The 23,068-nt window shown below is 43.4% G+C and overlaps 3 protein-coding genes across 11 annotated transcripts in view; all 3 read left to right on the plus strand.

Annotated features, from left to right (window-relative positions):
* Positions 1–8,625, plus strand: part of pkp4 (plakophilin 4) — a 59,467-nt gene extending 50,842 nt beyond the window's left edge. For all 5 annotated transcript variants that reach the window (XM_019868174.1, XM_019868173.1, XM_019868176.1 and 2 more), the window contains 11 exons: positions 1,535–1,718; positions 3,139–3,256; positions 3,504–3,695; positions 3,830–4,003; positions 4,150–4,300; positions 5,144–5,336; positions 5,926–6,010; positions 6,164–6,281; positions 6,362–6,487; positions 7,805–7,869; positions 8,345–8,625. In XM_019868174.1, coding sequence (XP_019723733.1) covers positions 1,535–1,718; positions 3,139–3,256; positions 3,504–3,695; positions 3,830–4,003; positions 4,150–4,300; positions 5,144–5,336; positions 5,926–6,010; positions 6,164–6,281; positions 6,362–6,487; positions 7,805–7,869; positions 8,345–8,590 — 1,652 coding nt within the window. In that variant the 3' untranslated portion in view covers positions 8,591–8,625. The remainder of the gene's footprint in view (positions 1–1,534; positions 1,719–3,138; positions 3,257–3,503; positions 3,696–3,829; positions 4,004–4,149; positions 4,301–5,143; positions 5,337–5,925; positions 6,011–6,163; positions 6,282–6,361; positions 6,488–7,804; positions 7,870–8,344) is intronic.
* Positions 8,626–10,325: 1,700 nt separating this feature from the next.
* LOC109514789 (death-associated protein-like 1-B) lies at positions 10,326–12,918 on the plus strand. 2 transcript variants are annotated; one of them, XM_019868160.1, is made up of 4 exons: positions 10,326–10,484; positions 11,566–11,665; positions 12,388–12,451; positions 12,529–12,899. In XM_019868160.1, the coding sequence occupies exons 1-4, from the start codon at positions 10,415–10,417 to the stop codon at positions 12,643–12,645; spliced, it is 351 nt and encodes a 116-aa protein (XP_019723719.1). In that variant the 5' UTR covers positions 10,326–10,414; the 3' UTR covers positions 12,646–12,899. The 2 variants fall into 2 exon arrangements, with proteins under 2 accessions (XP_019723719.1, XP_019723720.1); XM_019868161.1 differs by lacking the exon at positions 10,326–10,484 and adding an exon at positions 11,241–11,292 and having other exon boundaries at positions 12,529–12,918.
* Positions 12,919–13,717: 799 nt separating this feature from the next.
* LOC109514790 (protein TANC1) overlaps positions 13,718–23,068 on the plus strand; it is a 77,629-nt gene continuing 68,278 nt past the window's right edge. Inside the window, exon 1 of one of the 4 annotated variants that reach the window (XR_002168053.1) lies at positions 13,718–14,075. The gene's annotated coding sequence lies outside the window, so the exon portion shown is untranslated. The remainder of the gene's footprint in view (positions 14,076–23,068) is intronic. The other 3 variants (XM_019868166.1, XM_019868162.1, XM_019868163.1) reach the window with 3 other exon arrangements.

A 23,068-nucleotide genomic window follows, 5' to 3' on the forward strand; every position in this document is an offset into this window, starting at 1 on the left:
ATCGGACTTTTCACATAGTCAAGCGTCGTCATATTGTTATCACGTCGTTTATTTGCAACGCGCGCCTTCTCTAATGTTACTGGTGCGCCGCAGAAGTCAGGCCGTGCCGCAGCGTAAGCCTGGCAGCGAGAGGCATCTAATTAGAAGAACATGCCACATACTAGCTAATCCCTGACAGATGCAGCATCAAAGGCTGCCAAGGACTGTGCAGGAGCAACAGTGGCGACTACCAAAAAGAGAAAAAAAAAAAGGACATTTGAATTGAGTGGAAAGAGGGCATCGTTTTTGAAAGACTTTCATTATTTATGATCCATTTCATATGTTGGAGCAATGCCCTTTTCCTCCCCAAAGGTATTTTGCTGTGATGTGGAAGATGAATGTGCATGTCTAGTTTCAGGCAGGGGCAGGGAACCCTTTTCCGACCGGGGGCCATTTTGGTATTTATAACACCCTCATGGGGCCTTACGAAATTGATGAAAATATGGTGAATGACCGTAAATGGCCCACAAGCCATAGTTTCCATACCCCCGCTCCATAATATAAGACATATTACGCGCTACGCGTGTTCCATCTTTGTTCTCAACCGGGTCGCTGAAATACTCCCATACCACCTCAATGAGCAAGCGGGGTCCGCAATTTCACTGATGTTAGTTATGCTAGCCATTTTTCTACCGCTGCGCTCTTCTAACATACTTTAACCTTTTTATGCGCCCTATAACTTGATCACATGATAAGCTGTCCACTGTAGCAACCGCTGTACCTGAAAGGGTTAACTAGCATTAGCATTAGCGGAAGCCGCAGTTTTGTCATGGCATGCTGTAGTATGCTAGCTAAAGAAATGTTTTCAAATGAACATAAAATGGTACTATGATGGATGGAAAGATGGGTGAAAAACAAGTCGCTGTCAATAAAAAATGAGATTGACCAAAAAAAAAGAGATAAGAATTATGATTTTAAGTAAGCTAGCAATGTGAGCTCATATCGCTGGATCTGGAATAGAGGTTTGTGTCTTAGCGTGTTGCAGTTTTCAGTTTCGATACGATATTGTTCCAGCCAAGCATAAGTTCAGGCAACAAGGCTTGGTTAACCCAACTATTTCTGTGGTGCCGGGTGTGGTCATTATGCAAATTACCCCCACTTTTACATCAAAGTGGAGGGAAAGGGCAAATGGCTCGCTCACTGGCATTCTTAGCGTTCACGAAAGATTGTTGTTTAATTTCACACTTGATGGGTGGACAAGCGCTGCAGAGATCCAACTATTACAGAAACGTTTGAAAAAAGAAAATCAATTTATGGCCTTTAAGAATTTCCACTGAAGGTCCCCTGCATTAACACGCCCCCCCCCCCCACCACACCCCCTCAACTTCACACAGCTATTAAAAACCCCAAATTGTCAGGCCTTCTCTGCGGGTCCACCCTAAGTGCACCCGACAACTGACATACCCCGAAGGCTTGCGTGCGTGCGTCCGTCTCAGTCGTCCGTCCCTGCCACCAGCCCTCGACTTGACCGCGTTTGCGTGCGCCGTCTCCGCAGGGGTGCTGTGGAACCTGTCGTCGTGCGACGCCGTCAAGATGACAATCATCCGCGACGCCTTGACCACCCTGACCAACACTGTGATCATCCCCCACTCGGGATGGAGCAGCTCCACCTTCGAAGAGGACCATAAGCTCAAATTTCACTCGTCGCTGGTGCTGAGGAACACCACAGGTTGCTTGAGGTAACCACCTGATGCGCACGCTCGGCACACGAGCACCTCCATGTGGTCGTGTTGCGTCACGTACAATTTCAAATCCTTATTGACTGGATGTGAAAAAAGCTTGCAGGTTTTAGAGACAGACCGGCGTGGCCAAAGTACTCACACTCTGTTCTTTGGCAGAAGTAAGGACAATTGAATAAGCATGAAAAAGCAGCAGTGAACTCAACTTACTTCCCAACAGGCAGCAGTTTGTCAGAGAGTAAGATGTATCGATACGTTTAATGCCACGACCGGTTAAGGTTTATTGTCATACTAAACACAAAACAAAAAGAATAACCGCATAACTTTGCCCTAAAGTCCGCTATCTTCATGCTAACACCTCTTGGGAAACAAATATACACTGTACCCCATTAAGCAATGGCTTTGAGCATTGGATACAAAAAAAAATGTCTGATGTTGAATTTGTATTTTTTTCATTTATGTACAACACTTCATCTGTTGGGTGTTAAATTATTATAGAGATAAAATTGAGTTGTGTGGAACAACACATATAATAATACTTACAGGCATATATTCTTTATCCTCTGCAAGGTACAACTAATATTACTGCTTTTACTGCAGACGTCTGTATCATACTGCCCCCAGGTGGCCAAAGCGTGAACACCAGAAGAAGCAGCACCATAGGAATTGAACTGAAGCAAAAAAAAAAAATGGTGACAAAAACGGTGTCATTTCTGGACATTATGTTTAAGGTCGTGTCATTAGGGCATTTTTGAAAAGTAGCATATTATATATATTATATTTTCTCATTACAAATCCAATTACAAAACTTCTTGGCGGGAGGCTGGAGCTTATTAATGGCACTTCCCTTCACTTCAGTGGGGTAAGATGAATCGAGACTTGAATGTTTTGAGTTGCGAGCGTTACGCTCGTATCTCAAGGCACCACTCTTCATCTGAACAACGCCGCATACAACCCACATTTTGTGTTAGTGCCTTTGATGGTCGTATCACCCTAAACGATGATGTCACGCGTTCTTGCTTTTCTCCGATTGTCGTCCGTGTGTGTGTGTGTGTGTGTGTGTGCACTCAAGGTAAGAGGGGATGATTTCAGTCAGTCAGACCACACACGCACATTTCATCCATAATAGATGGTGTGCAGGAATGATTACACAAGTGGAGCAGACACACACTGATCTGTCATTTGGTATGTTTGCACACCCGCATAACGTATGTGTCTGTGTGCATGTCTTTGTGTGGCTGCTTGCATGTGTGTGTGTGTGTGTGTGTGTGTGTGTGTGTGTGTGTGTGTGTGTGTGTGTGTGTGTGGGTGTGTGTGTGTGTGTGCGCGCGCGCTGTGTGTGTGTGTGTGTGTGTGTGTGTGTGTGTGTGTGTGTGTGTGTGTGTGTGTGTGTGTGCGCGTGTGCGTGCTCTTTGAACAGGAACTTGAGCTCAGCTGGCGAGGAGGCCCGAAAGCAGATGCGCACCTGTGAGGGGTTGGTTGACTCATTGCTCTACGTCATCAAAGCCTGTGTCAACACTTCAGACTTTGACAGCAAGGTACACACACTCAACACATCGCACAGAGGCGCACGATTGTTCAGCCAAGAGGAAAACATCTCAACGCATAAAATGTGTCTTAGTTTGAATTTTTTAAATCGCCTGACACACACTGTAAGCCAAACAGCTGTTGTTTTCCCCAAAGTGTTTGTTTACAGTCTTTGTTACAATTCCTGCTTAATGTCAAACACCCAAAGCATGTGGATGTTCTTTTGACCAAATGTCTCCGTGTGGCCTCCCTCATCAGATAGTGGAGAACTGCATTTGCACACTAAGGAACCTGTCCTACCGTCTGGAGCTGGAGTTGCCCCCTTCGCGCCTGATAGGGGTGCAGGAGGCGGACGCCATTTTGGGAAGCGAGTCGCCGAGCAAAGACATCAGCTCCAGCTGCTGGGGGAGGAAGAAGAAGAAGAAGAAAAAGAACTCCCAGGAAGACACTGTGAGTGTGGCAGGACGGCAAAGAGAATGTGGACTAGTCATAATGACGTTCGAGGGCGAAATGTCAGGATGAACCTGAATTTTGTGAGAATTTTAGCATCACCTTGTGACAAAGTGCTGCCTTTGTATCCTCAGTGGGATGGAGTGGGACCCATCCCAGGCTTCTCGAAACCACCCACGGGCGCTGAGATGCTTTGGCACCCCGCGGTGGTGAAGCCTTACTTGACACTACTCGCAGAGAGCTCCAATCCTTCCACACTAGAGGGCGCCGCCGGGTCACTTCAGAACCTGTCGGCGGGCAACTGGAAGGTACATTTCGGTTCAGCTCTCGCCATTTCAAACACATTTGATAGTTCCTCAGTGATGATCGTGCTTGGTTACATGTCGGGAACCTCACCAAATCCATTTTCATCTTTGCTATTTTGCCTTTTTCCCTCCTCGTGTCTTTGGAGCAGTTTGCAGCGTACATCCGTGCCGCAGTGCGTAAGGAGAAAGGCCTGCCCATCCTCGTGGAGCTACTGCGAATGGACAACGACCGGGTGGTGTGTTCGGTGGCCACCGCACTGAGAAACATGGCATTGGATGTCCGGAACAAAGAGCTCATAGGTAAGGGGCTCACTATAGCAGACACACATTGACATTTGACTCCAGATTGAATAACACACCCAGTGTCCCTTTGCTACATGAATGCTTGCGTAAGAAGCACGTTCAAATGGATGGCTGGGCTATTATCGCGATTTAAATGTTGGCTTCTCGCGATGATAAAAACATGACGATCACAGAAAAACGATTCACGTGTCCAATGATGCGGTGTGTGAATGCCCGTATAGCTTGCAGGTAGTATGTGCCTTAAGTTCTTTTCCCTGAGACTACTTTTAAGTTGTTTATTGACACCCCATTTGAAGTTTACTGTAAAACTAAACACACGATGAAAACATTTACACACATTGGAAAATTGACACACAACACCTACTTAATTTTAGAAACATCATTAGCTTATGGCTAGCAGTCAATTGAAAGCCCCATTGACCAGCTAGCATAAATTAGCATTGGAAGTTACGGCAGGGATTTACCTTCAAGTCATCACTCAGTCACAGAATATTAGTGTTGATTAACCGCAATTTCACTATCACTCAAAATAATTGTGATTTTTTTTTTTTTTTTTGCCTAATTGCCAAAACCTACTGTAAATTAAATCAAAATTGTTGACACACCAACTGTTGTAAAACATTTCGCGCAAATTCATTCTACTTAAAAGTTAAATAGAACTGAATAGAATTTGCAAATATACGATATGTATGTAAACATACGGTGTCATTGAACCAACTGTGACGAATATCAAGTCACCTAAGTGAATATATTGGCTTCTGTACTTGTAATCCACACACCAAACCGAGCATCGGGCCTCGTCACAACCTATTAGCTTCACGTCTCCGTCCTCGCTGTTAGGGAAATACGCCATGAGAGACCTGGTCAACCGCCTCCCCGGAGGAAACACCACCTTGCTGTCGGATGAGACGGTGGCGGCCATCTGTTGCACCCTGCACGAGGTCACCAGCAGGAACATGGAGAACGCCAAGGCCCTGGCGGACACGGGCGGCATCGAGAAGCTGGTCAACATCACCAAAGGCAGAGGGGACAGGTAAGGCCAGCCAAGCGCACGATTTTTGTCAAAAATCAGGGAACGGCCAGAACACACAAACACATTTGTTCGGAAGTGCATTTGTGCCATCTGAGGTGAAATTCAACCATCAAATTTTCAAACACACAATTAGACACAGTAAATCTTTTGGTAGTTTTTGGTCATCGAAGGACATTTTGAGACCCAAGTTTTAATGAAAAAAAAAATCACTGCTCAAAGTTCGGAAATAAACCTCACATGGCACATGAAGAATTTGTGGTATTATGTGTCGTCTGAGTTTTACTTTTTAAGAATTTTTTTGACAGTGAATTTAATAAATAATTAAATTTTTTGAAATTTGGTGATTAAAAAAAATATCAATTAGTTTTTTTTTATACTGCTATTTTTTTTAATTAAAATGAAAAATGAATTTCTTTTGAATTTAAGACGTTCAATTTTTGACAATGGCTTTTTGGATGGTAAAAAAAATTCAACTTTCCTTCCAGCTGAGACAAAACAATTTTTCATCCTGAAAATTCACACTAATATCCTTCACCTCCATGTGAGTAGTGTATGAAAAGTTATTTTATTTTATTTTATTTTTTTGCAGATTTTCTCTGAAAGTGGTGAAGGCGTCCGCTCAGGTTCTGAACACGCTGTGGCAGTACAGAGATCTACGCGCCATCTACAAGAAAGTAAGAACTTGTTTAATTCGTATTGATTGTTTGACTTCTGTCAGAAAAAAAAAACATCACCTGTCAAAATGAATATTGAAATATACTCGTGTATTCGTGGCATAATTTAATCGTATGACGTAAAATGTCCTCCATTTGCATTTCCTAACATAGGACGGATGGACCCAAAACCATTTCCTCACACCGGTATCCACCCTTGAGCGGGACAGGTTCAAGTCTCAGCCCACCCTGCCCACCAACAGTATCCAGATGTCCCCCCTCAACCATCCTGGTAGGCCGTGTTGCTTTTGGCGCACACCGCAAGCGCGCAACGCTCCCCTCACACGCTGGCTGCTCTTCTTCCTCTTGTAGCTGCCAGCGCCATGTCGTCTCCGGCCATTCGCGATCACACCCTGAGGGATTATCAGAGAGCGCAGTCAACTATGCAGTTTTATAACTACCAAGTGGACAACAGTCTTCACAAAAAACACTATCCAGGTACTGGGGTGCTCCAACTCTGCTCTGGTATTTCCTTTGACCTTTGGGAAATGGGAATTTACTCAACATTAAAAAGTGGTTTGATTGCCAATACAGCCCACAAGATGGTGGCAAAAGCACACCTTTTTTTTTTTTGTCTCAGTCAAGCTCCTCTACTCACTTCAGCATAGTTCATTGGCACGGGATGCTTGCCACAAAATGGCAGCAAAGCACTTTTTTTTTGTCTCGGTGAAGCACTTCAACTCACTTCAATATGGTTCATTGGCACCAAAAATCCACAGGATGGCAGCAAAGCAGCGCACGCTTTTATCTAAACGAAGCGTCTCGACTCACTTCAACGTACGCAATGTAAACCAATCATATCGTAGCCTTCCGGTCCGCTAGCTTAATGCTAGTGCTAATGAACTTGTATGTTACCATGTTTTAAATCTTGACGCAACGGATTGAAACCGAAATGTGCGGCATCAACATGTACACTGACAATATGACAGTACTCATATTCATACAATATATGAATGAGATTCAAAATGTCTCACTAGAAACTATAAAGTACAATATTATGGAGTGATATTTTCACAATTTTAAGCGTTTTTTTTTTCTGCGGTGGGACTGGAATGGATTTGTAGCATTTTCATTTATTTTAAGTCATCGCTATTACAATATCGGCGGTCCATTTTTTTTTTTTCTTCACAAAACCATGTCAAATTTTTTTCTTTTGGAGGGTGCGGGGGGCCTGGAACAGATTAATGGCATTTCAATGGGGAAGGTTGAGAAAGCAGCATTGTATCTGGTCTCTCTTTATGTAACGTATGCCCCGCAAATGTTTTTTTACAAGTAGCCTGCTCCAGGATGCATTGTGCCTTCTTTTTAAGTGGATTTCAAGTGCTTGTTCCAAAATGGCTGCTGCTGTGGATTCGTCCCCCTTTAGCTTCTTCGAGCTTGCCTCAGTCCTGGCTCTCTGACACTTCAGCATGCGGCACTTGAGAGCCGCAAAACACTAAAATGGACCCGCTAGTCTATACCGGACCACACAATAGTGTTATTATTGCGAGTGGGGGGCTGCGGGTGTCGCTGGGTGGGTACGCCAGACGAGAGCTCTTACCAGCACACACTCGCTGGCAGGAGAGTGGGAGGGCAGAATTTAAAAAAAATAAAAAAATAGTGGATTCCAGTGGCGAGACGGCATGCTAACGTAAATCCCGATCTCCGTGGGCTGTGTAAACAAGTGGAAAGCAGCAGCCCGACGCTTTGATTTTCCTTCTATGGGGACGGACATTCCATTCACGCATATTTGAAAGTTTTGTACTCTGATTGCAGGGTCGGGAAAGACTTCTTCGTACTACTACCCGTCGCCTACGCGAGAGGAGCCCAGAAGAACACAGGTGAGATCATTCACATTTTTTTCCTTGTAAATGTACTTTTTGGCTTTTTTAATATTGACATACCTGTATATGCATATATAAATGTACACACACACACACACACACACACACACACACACACACACACACACACACACACACACACACACGTGTGACATTCTCATTCATTCCTTCTCCAAGTCAGAGAAAGGCGCGACCGACTCTTGTGTCATGATAAATCACCGAGTGAACTGAAATATTCGGGTATTGACTTCTACATTTGTTGCATCTCTCTTCGGACCCGTAAGGCATACATCATAAAATGTGCCATCCTTGGGAATCAATGTTTCCCCCCCTAGGTGGTATCTGATATTTTAATTGCACATAGATCACAATGACCAGACATTTGAATGGGGTGTGTAGACTTTTCATACCAACCGCTGTATATCATGGTGATGTCATCTGTAACGTCGTCCTGTGGGTGTCTTCTTCCCAGCCTTTGTACTACGCCGACGAGCCCAGCAGGAGGACCTACGACCCATACCGGATGTATGTGCAGCATCCGCTCGGCTACGACGACGCCTACATGGATGAGATTATGGCGTACGCGCCGACCGTCGACTACGGCGGCCAGCATCACACGCTCAAGGCCGCCAACAACTACGTGGACATTTACGCCAGCACGCGGAGGCCCTCCTACCGGGCCGAGCAGTACCCCGGTTCCCCCGATTCGTGGGTCTGAAATGCAACCACGAACCATGAACTTGGCTTTTAAAAAAAAAAAAAGAAAGAAAGAAAAAAAAAAAAAAGAAAGAAAGAAAAAAAAAAGACGTGTGAATGTGTGCGTGTGTATACAGTGGATAGCGATAAGTTTACACACCCCTGTTCAAATACTTGGTGTTTGTGATATAAACAAAAAATTATTTCAAAATGTTTTCCACCAGTAATGTCTCAACTCAGTTGAAAAATAAATCTTATAGAGGGGGGAAGTAGAAAATAAGCAGGTGAAAAAATATGATTGCAAAAGACTTCACACCCACTTATCACTGGAAATGGCCACGGACCATGACTTGTGATATTCAAAAATGTAAACAAGTTATATAGAATCATTTAACTGAGTTGTTCAGGTCACATCACAATGTTGGAAAAAGCTTTAAAACAACATAGCGGTGTGATTTATTTATTTTTTTTAATACATCACAAAAACCTGACATTGGACCAGGGATGTGTAGACTTTTTATACCCATTGAATGTAGGGGAGCGACAGCAGAGGGTATTATGGAATGTGTGCCAATAGAAGGGAATTAGTTAAAGTAGTTGAGGAGGGGGACACACACAGCAATTTCTAATGTTTTGATTTGTGGGGATGTTCCATACCACTTTTTTTTCAGACCAGTACCAGCACGAGCTTTCAGTTTGAGTATTCAACGATACCGATACCATGTACTGATACCGCTCGTATTTATGACACATAAAAGTTCACTCAACACAATGACAGATAATCTGGAACAACAATCACCTTTCATGATGATTCACCAAATGCCGCGTTGTATTGGCTGTTATTGGCAAGAAGACTTACATTTTTTTTTTTTGCTTTAAGTATCACTGGCTGGTCACGGCATCCTTCTTGAGTGCCCGATACCAATACCTGGAAGCGTTACTCACTCATCCCCAGTCATAAATTACTTTTAAAAATGTGAAGTATTGCAGAATTACACAAATTTGGCCGATTATCCGATGTGTGTACCCCGTTTTAGAGACAAAAAAAAATCATGTGGGGAGACAAAATTGGACATGAATCACAGTCCTGCTTTGTTTTATGTTAGAATTTTTTTTTTTAACAACTTGTCTTAGCGCAGCGAGGGCGTGAGTCATGTGATGCGAGGATCTGCAGGAAGAGTCAAGATGGAGGTTGTGTGTGTATGTGCCGAAGCCAGCATGGAGTGGGGAAAAGATTGTACAAAAGGATGAAAGTGTTAGCTGTACTTACTGTTGTAACGATGTTGTGTTTTCTTGTAAATACAGTACACGTGGCCTGGTTTACACTCATCTGCACTGCTATACAAATCCTGAACTTGTGCCATATTAAATCTCTAGAGATATATATAAATATATATATATATAAATATGAAGAAAGTATGTGGAGACAACAGTGGCATATGTATACATAGTATCAACATGATATGATAATAAAAAACGACAGTTTTGTTTTGTACCCCCTCTGGTCATTTTTTTTTTCCAGACGGTTATTCAAGTATATTATGATAATGATATGATATAATACTGTGATAATACACTGGGTAAGGTCCATTTTACACATGTACAATACAGTTTACATAGTTATACAGTATAATATTTTACATGCTCAGGTGCCATTCAAAAGATGTTATACGTTGAACGAATGAGCTGACGTCACGCTTTAGGGCATCGGCGATGAGGGGGCGTGGCTCAGGGCGGGACGTCGACGCCAGTTAAGCGTATAAAAAGTGTGAGGCGAGCCGAGTGAAGCCGAGGTGTTTTTTTCTTTTCGTTTCTTTTCACGTTTTCCTAAAGCTAACATCGAAAGATGGTCCAACAAGGCAGCAAAAGTTGCCCAAAAGACGGTCGTCTGCTAAAAGCTGGACATCCTCCCGCTGGTTGGTATTTAAAAAAAAAGTTTTTAAACTTCAGTTCTCCGAATTTGGTTTGCTTTTTGACCCACTTCGACGCACTGAAATTGGCTTTGAACGTTGTTTATGAGCGTGTCATGGGGTCCGTGTGTACGTTGTGCACCCACCCCACTCGACTCTTTTCAAGTTGATTTTAAGTTTACCCGCGTTTTATGCATCTGTCATTTTTATCATTTTTGTTGCGTGCATACGCACTATGATTAGTAACATTTGTTTGTTTCACGTTTGATGCAAAGCAATCGTTCGATTGCGGAATTGATGTGTTGTCGAAGGAATGTCAGTGTTTTTTTTTTTTTGCGTGGGTGGGATGGGTTATGATTGAGTTTAACAAGGTCTGCCTGGCAACAGGAAGCTGCGCAAACGTGCGACGTCACCATGAAAACAAACGAGCACAGGGAAAGTTATTTCACAAGTTTTGGAAACAGGTGCCAGGATATTCCGGGTAGCAGAAATGCCATTAGTAACCGCTGATCTGCAGACGGAAACTTGTTTGGGGTTGTGGCACCGACAAAAATATTTTTTTAGTATTTTTTTCCCCTCTGGATTTTCTGCCCCGCCCCACCCCCCAAAAATCGCAATTAAACTACTGTAAAAAGTTTCACAGAGACGATGGCATGGCTTCCCGTTAACGGCCTAGAAACAGAACATGACAATATGTAATTGTTATGGAAAATATTGTATGGCTGTGTACATGCATGTGCCTTTAAGAGATTGGCCCTGGTGTGGTAGAGTGCGACAATGGCGAGTCTTGGCGTGGCCTGTCAGCAGCTTCTGCATGAGTGCGTTCATTGTGTTTGACTGTTAAAAAAATGCCCAAAAAAACAGCATCACCACCATGGCTTTCCTTTCCCACATGGAAGGCCATTAAAGCGTACTGTAAAAAAAAAAAACAAAAAAACAAAAAAACGATAAAATGATTATTCAACCTTCTAGAGGTCCTCCATTGATAACTGAGTTTGGTTTAAACAGATTTGTATGCAAGTCGTAATTTAAATATTTGTATGATAAAACGCGTAATAATTCCAAAGTCTTTTTTTCGGGGCACTAGTGAAGGCTGGAGGCAAGCGAGTGGCAAAGAAAGGCTTGGAAGAGGCCAACAGCAACCATGGGACTCCGGAGAAGGAAACCAAGAGGCCTGACAAACCCAGGTCAGCCCGGCTTGCATTAGCTGAATTTTTTGATTGATCTTTCAAGGTTCTCATGATATTGCGATACATTTTATGCACAGTGACTTAGATCCCAATGTTTTTTTTTCAGTGATATCTCAAACATCTGACTAGTCCTGTCCCTTGACAAAAATGCAAGTGTGATGGCAAAATGTATTTACAATGAATCACGAGCGTAACAATTTTACAATTCATAAACTTTATAAATTACTTGAGCACTACTTAGTACTAGTAGTAGTAGTAGTATTTAGTAGTGTGTGTATATACATTGTGTCATCGCTTCTACTTCTGAATTTAAATACCTCATTCTTCACTTGTAACACTCTTTGTAGAAGATTTAACGTGACAAACGCTTTGATCGATCACAAGCTGCTCTTAATGGCTGCATTTCCAAGGGTCCGTTATGTTTTAGGTGCTTACACATGATGAGCTCATCCAAAAGAGACGCAATGCTGCCAGAGTTGGTAAAGATTTTTCTCCGCTCAATCCCATAAAGAAATCGGGTATGAAAAACAACTGACAGAGTAAATGAGTACTAGTCACGGTCTAAAACAATTTATCAAACATAACTGATAATTAATATAATGTTGTGATTGTAGTTTACATAACAGCGCTGAGCCAGCTGACATTATTCTGACCTTTTTTGAATGGCAGCTTTGAGGACCTAATTGTCAGTGAAAGTTGTTTTTCTCTCGTTGCCTCAGGGCTGTCTCCAGTGCCAACAGGATGCAACAAGTGGGTCTTCTTCTGGCTGGAACTCTTGACAAGGTAAATGCTCGTTATTGTCAGTGGATGTAAATGGTTCATGCAGTACTCTTAGGTGCCCCGTTTTTGAATCTCGTCAGTTGAGCCACGACTTTCCTGAGACGCCCGTGAGTGTGCGGCACAGCAGAGTGCAACCTGCTGTGGAGAAGCTCCACTCTCCTCGGACCTTCTGCATCCAGCAGCCCAGGAAGTTCTGAAGGATGACGCCTTGACATATTGTAGTGTGCTTGTCTTCAACCGTTTATACTTTTGAGGAAAAAATCTATTCTCTTGAAATACTAAAAATAGCTTTTGTGCTGTGCTCTACTTTTTTTTTCTTTAATTGCTGTTTTATGTTTTTGTCTGTCAACTGAGATTTTGATGTTTCAAATGTTGAATCTTTTCTTCTAGTTCAACATCTTTATACTGCTTGGTGTGCTACATGTTTAGTAATAAAAAAAAATGATTCTGAGATTTTGTTTTTGCAATAATTCACAATGAGCAGTACGTGGTGATGAATACAGGAGTCTTGAGTTTACTACAGATCATTACAGTTGTTTTGTGTTTAGCGATTGTAATCAAATATGTAGACGTAACGCCTTGAGCGAGTTTCTGGCTGCTCAATAGATTAAGAGTGGCGTTTACCAAATTAAAGGAGTTCACTGCACAACACACAGAACGCCACTAGATGGCAGTATTACCTTGAAAAAACCTCCCCTTTACCTCTCCAATAGAAGTTCGATTTTAGATTTATTGTGCAGTGTTTATTAAAACCGCTGCGCAGCGTCGCGGAACCGATTGTTTGCTTCGGAGTTTGTTCTGTAGTGTCATTTAGTTTTTCTAAATCTTGATCGTTATGGTACATTTTTTAAGGTGGTAAACTCATTGACAGGGCGTGTATTTGCAGAACTTGAAAAAAAGATCAAAATATTGTAAAAGGTCCGGTATTTTTTTAACTCACGTTTTAACTGAACTGCATTTGAGAACATATGGAAAAAATGGGGTCAAAGACATCTACTGGACTGTATGAGTTGATAAAAATCGGTTATTGAAGCTAGTACAGTAACACTAAACAGTTTCACCACAAGATGTCGCTGTAGCCTAATGTGCAGTCAATTTGAATCACCTGGTCGTATCGCGCGTCCTCGGTTGACGACGTTTTCCACGACGACGGGGACGTAACACGAATGTCTTCGTGAAGTAAATCCATACCAAATTTTAGCGAACGCAGTAGTAAAGTCACAGCCATAGCAAACATTTGTATGAAAATAATTTATGGGCCATAGGTATAAAACGAATGAAAAACTCAGTTCATCGTGTGACGTTCGTAAACTCGAAAGATTGTCGCAAATGAACTAATCCTAATGTAAGCGCAGCATCAACTTGTGCTATCATGAGGCGGCGTTCAAGCGGCAGGAGGAGGAAGTTGGAGGATGATCCGGGGCAGCCCGCCGGCCCTTCGACGACGAGCCTCCCTCACAGATGACCTCATGCTGGGAAGGAGGAGTCCAACCTCGGCAGTTTTACCTTAGTGTTGGATCAAGTGGGAGCAGAGTTTTTGTGTGTGGAGTTATTCTCAAGTACAAGGGGACGGTTATTTTCTTTTTCTTTTTTCTTTATGAGGGTCTACAGCCGTGACATTTATCGGGTAAGATATTTATTAAGTTTAGTAGCAAGCAAGGTACCGCCGGGAAATGTTGGGGCATGCCCAGCGGGAGCTGCCGTCACATCTATCGGGGACTGACAGTGAATTGGAGTCTTTCCGTCTCAAATTTATTTCTTTTTTCTATGTGAACGAATTGTCAAATTAAACAGGGCGGGTTTTCAATGTTTTTTTTTTCTTTTACAAAAATGCGACTTTTACTGCTAGACGTTGCGTCCGCGATTTTGGGCGAATTCTTGTTGGTTGAAACTTGTTGGTCAGGTAGCGAATCCGTGAACGCAACACGCAGGTCAAAGTGAAGCAAGCTAACGTTAGCATGCTAAACAAGCTCTACAAGTTGACTTGAGGTGCTTTTTATTTGTTTTACTTCTGTTTTACCAAAGACTGTTCGTTAGTGTATCGTGATATGAAACGACACACGCATGACCAATTGACTGCATTACGCTCATATTAATCTCCAATTAATGAGACACCTAATATAAAACAAGCTACCTGTGCAGTTACCAACGTTGTCAAATGTATTTCACATTTTCAAATGCATGCAAGCCTGTTAAAGTGATAAACTATCATAAATGGATGTGAAACTTAACATTTTGAGATCACGTATGATTAAAAGAGAGATGGCAATTTAGAAATGTTGATATGCGGAAAGTAGTCTCCAATATAATGCGATAATGATAATTATAATACTGTACAGATCACTCTGTGCACCGTATTAAACTGTTGATATGCACAATAGTTCACTAAATGTAGTTATTACTCGCTAACACACACACAATCGTTGAAATATTGCCTTTGCACCCCTTAATTGTGTATTTTGATGTTAAATGCCACCCGGTGATTATAAACCACAAGCTAACCCATATTTTGGACTGAAAACTATTATAAAAAGTGTTGAATTTCCAGTGGTTGTTTCCCGGTTGACATGGATATTCGCAGTATTGTTTCCACCCGCACCATTTTGGGGCAATTTTACACTGATTAAGGAATCATTCTAGTGCACTGTAATGCTCGCCTGATGCTTCTTCACTTACCACAAATATGTGATATTAGGGAGAGCAGCACCAGGAGAGACTGATTGCCTTCCAGGGTGAGCATAGCCTGGTTCCCATGGTCCCCGGGCCAGTTGGCTCAGAGCAGAAGCTGGCACCAGACTGGCATTGTTATGTCTGAGGAAAGGGACCTTATTGGAGCGAGTGACCTGATTGACAGCACACACTGAGCTCTTCATGATGGTCATGATGATGAAGAGGATGGGAAAGCGGTTCCCACAGGAAAGGCTGCTTTTAGAGAGTAGCTGGTTTGTAGTACAGTAGACAAGTATATCAACACCCACATCACTCACCAGGCAGGGCACTGTCATGTGACTTAGTCGGGTTATTTTTCCCAAATTGTACAAGTCAGGAGTTTTTTTTTCCCCCATGCTGTTCCTTTATGGGATTCTTGGAATATAGTAAACAGGAAAGTGTCCGTGCCATGGTTCGTGTAATAGCGCACGATCCCACTGAGTGTGTTATTAAAACATGATTTGTTTGGTGACTTGAATGGCACATCCAGTTTACAATATCGTAAACAATTGGAGGATGCCTGGTGGGATACACTTGAACCTTTTTGGTGTTACTTATCTTAGGCGTTCTGTCTTGGTTTCCTGTGTTGATTGGCCGTCGACCAGTCCAGGGTGTGTACCCCACCGCTTACCCCAAGTCAAAGTGGCCTTGTTTCACTCGCAAACATTCCCACGAAGAGGCATTTTGAATGGATTAACAGTGATTGTGCCGCCATGTTGTCAAGTGCGATTAAATCGTACGAATTATACGCAAATAAATGTATTTAGGTGATGCTTTAGATATGGCTGTGGCTGAAGCACTTGTTAGCATGCGATTGTTTGGAATTGGAAGGTCTCCTGTGTGGCAGCTGTTCTCGCTTAACATTTTTGAAAGCCCCCCCGCCCCCCTTCCCCAGACAGACGGGTTGAGAGGAAAAGCACAGGTGCCGCTGAGCCCTTATAAACCGAACTGTTGTCATCTTTGGTGAGGTTTGCAGATCCGCACTTGGATTCGATCCACTCACAATAGATCAACCCCAGCTCAGGCTAGACGGACTTGACGTTGAAATTGATTGCTGGAGAGGCATTAAGTACCGCTGATGTTTCTTTGAGCAAGGCAACAGATTGCTGAAAAAAACGAATCCCCGCCGGGCAACTTAAAACAGCTTCCACTATTGTAGGAAGACTTTCTGAAAGAATTCCGAGCGTGTCTGGGAATTTTCATCCAGATGAACATTCGTAAGAGCTGAGGTCGCGATCTCTGTTTTAGTTCATTCCAAAGGTGTTTTGATGAGGTTGAAATCAGGCGCAAGTCAGGCGCTTCCACTCCAAACATGCCTTTTGGACCCTCTTCGGCGCCCTGGAGCGCAGTAATGCTGGAACGCCAAAATAACTTCCCACAAGTGTTCCCACCTAGTTGGAAGCATACAGATCAGATTCACGATTCAGTCTGTTGTTTGAAATGTTACAGTGGCAAAGCCAAAAATGCACAACAAACTGAACCGGCGCTGCATAAAGAGGATGGCAGATAAGGGGCCAAGAAGAAATAAGAGCTGAATAAGAATGTAGTCTCGTGGATTAAACAAGTAGGAACACGGATGCCACGTTCCCTTTCGTGTGTTAACTACAAAAAGAAGGCATGCAAGACTGTTGCTGTTTTAGTTTTAAAATGAAACAGTGACAGGAAAACAAGTGAAAAGTGTTGTCACCCGTTTAAAGCATTGCCCCCCTCCCCCCAACTTTTTTTTTCCACCAAGAACTTGCTCGTGTTAATTCGAATATTTCACAGATCGGCAGTATCAGAGTGTGGTATCGGTGCATTTTTACAAATACGAGTACTGTACAGATGTGTGTGGTATATCCGAAGCTTAACAATTTAACCCTGACTTAGGAATTGATTTATCAGGTCCTGCCAGCTGGCAAAACTTTATTGCACTTTTAATTGCGACACTGACCTACTTATCATATTCCGCATTGGTCCGTTTCGGTGACTACTTCTCACCAAAGCCTCACGAGACATAGAGTGACGTTCCCTCTGAGATCAGCACGAGTGTGTGACGCGCTAGATGCAAACACCGTGCGGAGGAATGGCGCAGCATAGTGTGAAATTGCATTGCCCGGGCGTTCGCATATTTGTGGCGAGAGGACAAAAAAAAAAAAAAAAGAAAAGAAAAGCAGCCGTAGAACAATACGCGGGAATGCGAGTCTGTAAGGTCAGACGCTTGGGATACTTGCACTCAGTTTCAGACGTTTTGAAGCGCTCATAAAAGCGTCCCAACGAGTTTTCCCCTTGCTATTTATAGGCAATGAGGGCAGCACGGTGACCTAGTGGGTAGCACGTCTGCCTTACAATACGGAGGTTCGGCGTTTGAATATCGTCCAAAGTCAGCCGTGACCCTAACTGAGGACAAGCACCGTAGAAAATGAATTATTGAGTGAATCAGTTGAAGCAAACGTGAGCTCCACCGTAAAAAAAAATAATCTGATAATTTTTCACCATTGATTCATTAAATTTAGTCCAATTGAACGACAATTTTACTCGATAAAATACCGTTGACATGCCATTGTTGTGCTTCACTAGCAATTCCAAGCATGGGAGGATTTAAAAAAAAAAATCATTTCCCTCTGGAGAAACCTCATGTAACTTTTAAAGGCAACTTGTTAATATTTTACTCTTCATCAAACACGAGGCTTCCCCAGAGGCAAATGTTGAGCCGAGTCCAGAAAGCAGTTTCCCCTTACATTTTTTTTTTTTTTTTTTTTTTGGGACTCCTGGTGTTCATTTGCACATAAATGGCTCCGTGGGTTGTTAATGGAGGGATGGCGAGACAATTACTGGGGATAGCGACACTTAATAAGTGAGATTCCCCCGAGGTTGCCCATTTCTGAAGAGCGGTGTAGTTGTCGCGGAATGATTTCGCAGTAATTTGACATGGGAAAAAAAAAATGCCCTGTGAAACTGCCGTCATCCATAAATATACATTCCACTAAGATACGTCAAGGCCGCTTCATGTACGTTTACAGCCCATGGCTGTCGGAGTTTGGATTTCATCCATGTGGCACATGATGAAATACGATTTTTTTTTTTTAATGTGGAAAAAAAAAAAGCATGTACAATGTCTTGTCTCGTCTGTTTTAATTTCAGGTTTAGTCACTTTAAGGAGCCCGAGATGTAACTGGAAACAAGGAGAACCCTGTAAAACATGCCTTGACACTTTTGGAGGGCTAACCGTCATGAGACTGAAAGAAATTGCCTTTCACACACTGTCGTCGTCACAGACAGGCACCAATTGACCCATCAATCATGTCGCAGACTATCAAGGGCAGGAAGCGCAATTCGCTTTCCCATGCGATCCCCCTTTTGACTGGATCAAACTTGTCCGCCGCAGTCATAAACCACCTGGTTTTGCCCGCCGGCTGAAGAACTACGAATGCACCCGTAGGAGCGGATCACACACGACGCTGCGCAAATGGTATCATTCAAGACGCAGAACCACAATGTCCATTGCGGCCGTATGTCTTTGTGGCTGGTAGTGACAGCCTCCAGGAATACCTGATATCTGATTGTAAGAGCAGTTTTGCACCGAGAGCGGTACAGTATCAGTTCTCGCCATCCCTAAACATGACTGTGACTGGCGATTGGTCCAGGGTAGGCCAAATCACTGCCTCCATTGCTTAAAAGTTCATTGCTTAAAAAGTGTCGGCCATATATTTACATATCATTGTTTGGTGATACATGAATAGTTGAAGTTATCGAGTCACAGATTCGTTTGCATTATTGATGGAATTAGACTTACTGACTTCGGCTGACGCCACACTTCGTAATTGGGTTACTTTTCAACACGGACCAGCCCTTGCAGCATTCTTCAGGCGTTAGAGAGCCAAGCTATTCAGAGGAAGTCGCAAGGCAGGGCTGCGAAGGATGCACTCGAGCCGGAGCGGCCGGCCGGCCGGTGACATAAAAATGTCTGCCCTTTGTTCTTTCCCTTCCTGTCAGGCCAGCGCGAATAGTCGCATTTGCTTACAATGGCCGACATGAAGACGGAGCTGTCCTTCATACCTGCGCCCTCCGCTTCCTCCATTCACGCCCGTGTTAGTTAAGGGGCCATTGTTTACGCCGCGCCGCGGCACACAAGCCGGGGACTGGCCTTTTTCCTGCGCTCTGTGAATAGCTCATCAAAAGACCGACTGTTCCTCCCACTGGCTTAGCTCGTAGCGGTAGCTTTAGCGCAGAGTGTGACGCCGCGACCGTCTGATCCGGTCCAGTGCTGACCACAGCGTGGCCCTCAGCGCCACAGTCCAGCATCTTCTCCATGCCGGCAAATCTGGGTGTAGAACCTGTGATGACAGATAAAAGTGCTCTGATTCATTTTAGCAGTTTTTGAGATGTGCATGATGAGCCGCTCATTTGGTGGCGTTTCTCCTAATTCGGAGCGCGGATGGTTGTTCGTCTCTGTGTGCCCTGCAATTGCCTGGCAACCGGTTCAGGTTGTCCCCCCGCCTACTGCCAAAGACGGCTGGGATAGGCTCCAGTACCCCCCGCGACCCTTGTGAGGATAAGCGGATCGGAGAATGAATGAATGTCCTAATTAGGGTTGAAGCCAGGTCACTTTGGGCCAGAATCAGGTTACGATAATATCCACAAAGGAACATTCGGAATGTCATTCACACCCGTGGACAAGTTAGAGCAGGGGTGTCAAACATACGGCCCGTGGGCCGGAACAGGCCCCCGACGAGGTTCGCTCAGGCCCGCAGGATAATTTAAAAGTGAAAAAATGCATAAAAGATTTTTAAAATTAATATTTTTAATAAGATGCAATTCATGGATTATCCACTCGGGGCACACTGTTTTCTCTTTAGTTTGTAAAGCATAGGCAGGGATTACATGTAGATTTTATATGCACATCTGTATGTAGACATGATATTTTGGTTATTTATAGCAGAATATGGTATAATTTTAATGGTCTGGCCCACTTGACATCTACCGAGGCCAAAATGTGAAATGAGTTTGACACCCCTGAGTTAGTCTTGAATGCCTTAAGTAGCAAAATGTATGTTACGCCTTTCACGCTAACAATTTTTCAAGCTACATCCTTTTGAAATAGTGCTATCAAAAAACTGAATATTTGATTGAAAAAATTGGCGCCTAAAGGTGGGTTTGACCCTCAGCCCTTGTGACCAAAACTAGCTGCTCCTGATGCTAAGTGAAATGAGTTATTGAACAAAAATTGGAATCATACTAGCAGGTTTACTACTACTTTAAAATGCACCAAAATCATATTGATTGAGTGACGTAAGTTCCTGCTACCCCCACCCCCAAAAAAGTTGAGTTCGATTCATTTTTTTTGAAACAGTGATATTGTTATGAAGGTTCAAGTTATGTTCATTCATTTCATTTTTATGAAGATGAGCTTTTTCAATGCGAGGAACAGCCTAACCAGTGACCCATAAGAACACGTTGGCAACTTCCAAGCAAAAGAAAGCTGGATGTAAAAGACACTATCAGCAGTCCTACTTAACCACGGCTTTATTGCTAGTTGACTCACATGCACCGAAACCAACTGTGCATAATACCGTTACGCGGCGGCGACAGCCTCGCTAATGAGGCAGTAAAGCCATCTAAACTGATTTGGGGAGACGCCGTGACCAAACATCCATTTATCTAACTGTACCGCCGATCCTCACTAGATGGGCCTGGCTCGTTGGATGAGAAACTAGCGCCCACTAATTACACCAATTACCACAATTGCATTCAGTGGAATGGCGACTTGCAGTTTTTATTCATCCTTTGTCTTGATCTCTCCCCCTATGCTGGTCTATCAAAATGTGTCTGTTGTAAACCACCGCTCTGGCGTTGATAAACACCATCGATGACGACGGTGCCAAACCTAGCCGTCATTACTCATGCGTAATTGCTGATGATGACAGCATTTCAGCTGGCCGCCAGTCATCGAGAAATTGATTTCACCGCAGTGACCCGCTATCGCATGCATGGCGATAGCCAGAGGCGCTTCTGAGACGCCTCTTAACCAACCCCCCGGTTTCCTGTTTCTCCGCTGTTTTAAGAAAACGCTTCCGGTGAGCTGCAGTTTGGCACTTTTCCGAACTTGTTCTATTGCACGTGTCAAATGTCACCGGTGTACAGTCGTCTTTGGAATTCTAAAAATCACGTGTACTACACCCCTCTCGGTTTTTCATCTTCGTCATCTTGTTCTTTCGCTAGCTGCCGCACAGCAAATGTAAATATTCAGGGTCCATATGGGCAGTGTGTCCACAAAGCCTTGCGAATGCCGTGTTCTCACTGCTTTGTTGTGATATCAAATGCCCCCCCGCCCCACCCTCCACCCACCAAAGGGTCTGAGCAACTGAGGTTAATGATACAACTTGAAAGTCAGGCGAGTTGACTGAAAACATCAAATGTTGCAGCTGGGTTACACCTTCGGCTTGTCGGATGCTGATTGCGTGGCCCCTTTTGGAAAAATAAGTGTAGTAGTTGTGTAACTCATCACTCATTGACTCATATAGCCTCCTTGATGTTGGTCATTACCGTGTAAAGCGGCGCATAGCAACGGCTAATCCGTCACACTTAATGGACCGCTCTCTTATACATTAAACTACATTAAGTACATGAGAAATTAATCATCAGCTCTTATACTGTAAAACATGTTTCACCAGGGTCCACACTTGACAGTATTTTATTGTATCGCAAATGTTGAAGACAAATATAGACTGTACTTAACATGATTTCCTTCTCTGAACACACCCCTCGCGGCGCTTCTTTCGAAAGTAAACCATGAAGAGGAATCATTTGGTTACTTGCTGAGCAAAATAATTCCTGTAATAAATTGAAAAATTCAATTCTGCAAAAAGGGGTGAAGCAAACCTCCGTCACGAAAGCTTCGCAGGGATCATCCTTCGACATGCTGTAACGTTACTGCAGTGGCGATACTCCGCATACGAATAAGTCGGCACCGTGGCTGTGAGTGAATGGCCACATTTTGGATGATGTCGCATTTAAAACGGAATATAAAAGTGCAACGTGTACCACCAAAGTACACCTTACAGTCGCCAACGCAAGGTAAACGTATTGATGTTAGCTTAGCCTACCATCGCCAGTCAAGCATTTGGTCATTTCCAATCATGTTACAAAACAAATGGGAAGAAAAGAAATATGTAAACAAATCCATTTGTACATAACTCAAGGCAAGTCAGTCAATGAGGACCAAAAAAAAAAAAAAGCAGTGGATTGAGACGCTCTCCCGCAGCAACCGTAAGCCGCCCGTCTGCGTTGGAGAATGTGCGGACTATTTGTGTAGTGTTTGTAAAAAGCCAGGCCTTATTTGGACGGAGACGTTCATTTGTCTTTATCGGAATGACTCCTCGGCCTCTATTAATACAACAGCGTGGGTTGCTTAAGAACCACGGCACTACCGTTTCAGCTGCTGTTTAGTTAAGCGTTTTATTTACCGTCGCCCGATTCCACTGGACTGTTACTCACGCTTAGGTCAACAAGCACATACAGGCAGGGACCTTGACTTCTTGTCGTATCACTCGCCCGCTCGCGAACCGCTGGCGAACGCAATCTCAAACGGCCAAGTTTAGTCACACGGCGTCAATTACACGTGGAATTCGGGGCATTTCAGCGTTTCCCTCCTCGGCGAGATAACACCACACGCTCTTTTTCTGTGTACGTGTGGAAGCATTCTTTCCGTGTACTCTTGCACTGGTGACCTGCAGAATGAGGAATGCTGTGGGAAAATGACCGGGCCAGTGCCAGCTTAAAGTGCATCCAATGGCGATTTGCAGTATTTTTGCTTTAAAAAAAAAAAAAAAGTCCAGTGTTTAAATATAGTACATCTGATTCGTGTGTTTGAAATACATTCTTAGCGGAATAAATAAAAAAAAAATAAAAAAAAAATAAAAAAGTGGAAAT

Source organism: Hippocampus comes, unplaced genomic scaffold, assembly GCF_001891065.2.
Source record: "Hippocampus comes isolate QL1 unplaced genomic scaffold, H_comes_QL1_v1.1 scaffold133, whole genome shotgun sequence".
Taxonomy (NCBI): domain Eukaryota; kingdom Metazoa; phylum Chordata; class Actinopteri; order Syngnathiformes; family Syngnathidae; genus Hippocampus; species Hippocampus comes.

Bases quoted from the DNA above. Each gene is read 5' to 3' on its own strand.
- LOC109514789 (XM_019868160.1), top strand. From the start codon at position 10,415: ATGGTCCAACAAGGCAGCAAAAGTTGCCCAAAAGACGGTCGTCTGCTA. The intron at 10,485-11,565 runs GTTGGTATTTAA...TCGGGGCACTAG, and splicing joins AGCTGGACATCCTCCCGCTG to TGAAGGCTGGAGGCAAGCGA. The intron at 11,666-12,387 runs GTCAGCCCGGCT...TCGTTGCCTCAG, and splicing joins AAGAGGCCTGACAAACCCAG to GGCTGTCTCCAGTGCCAACA.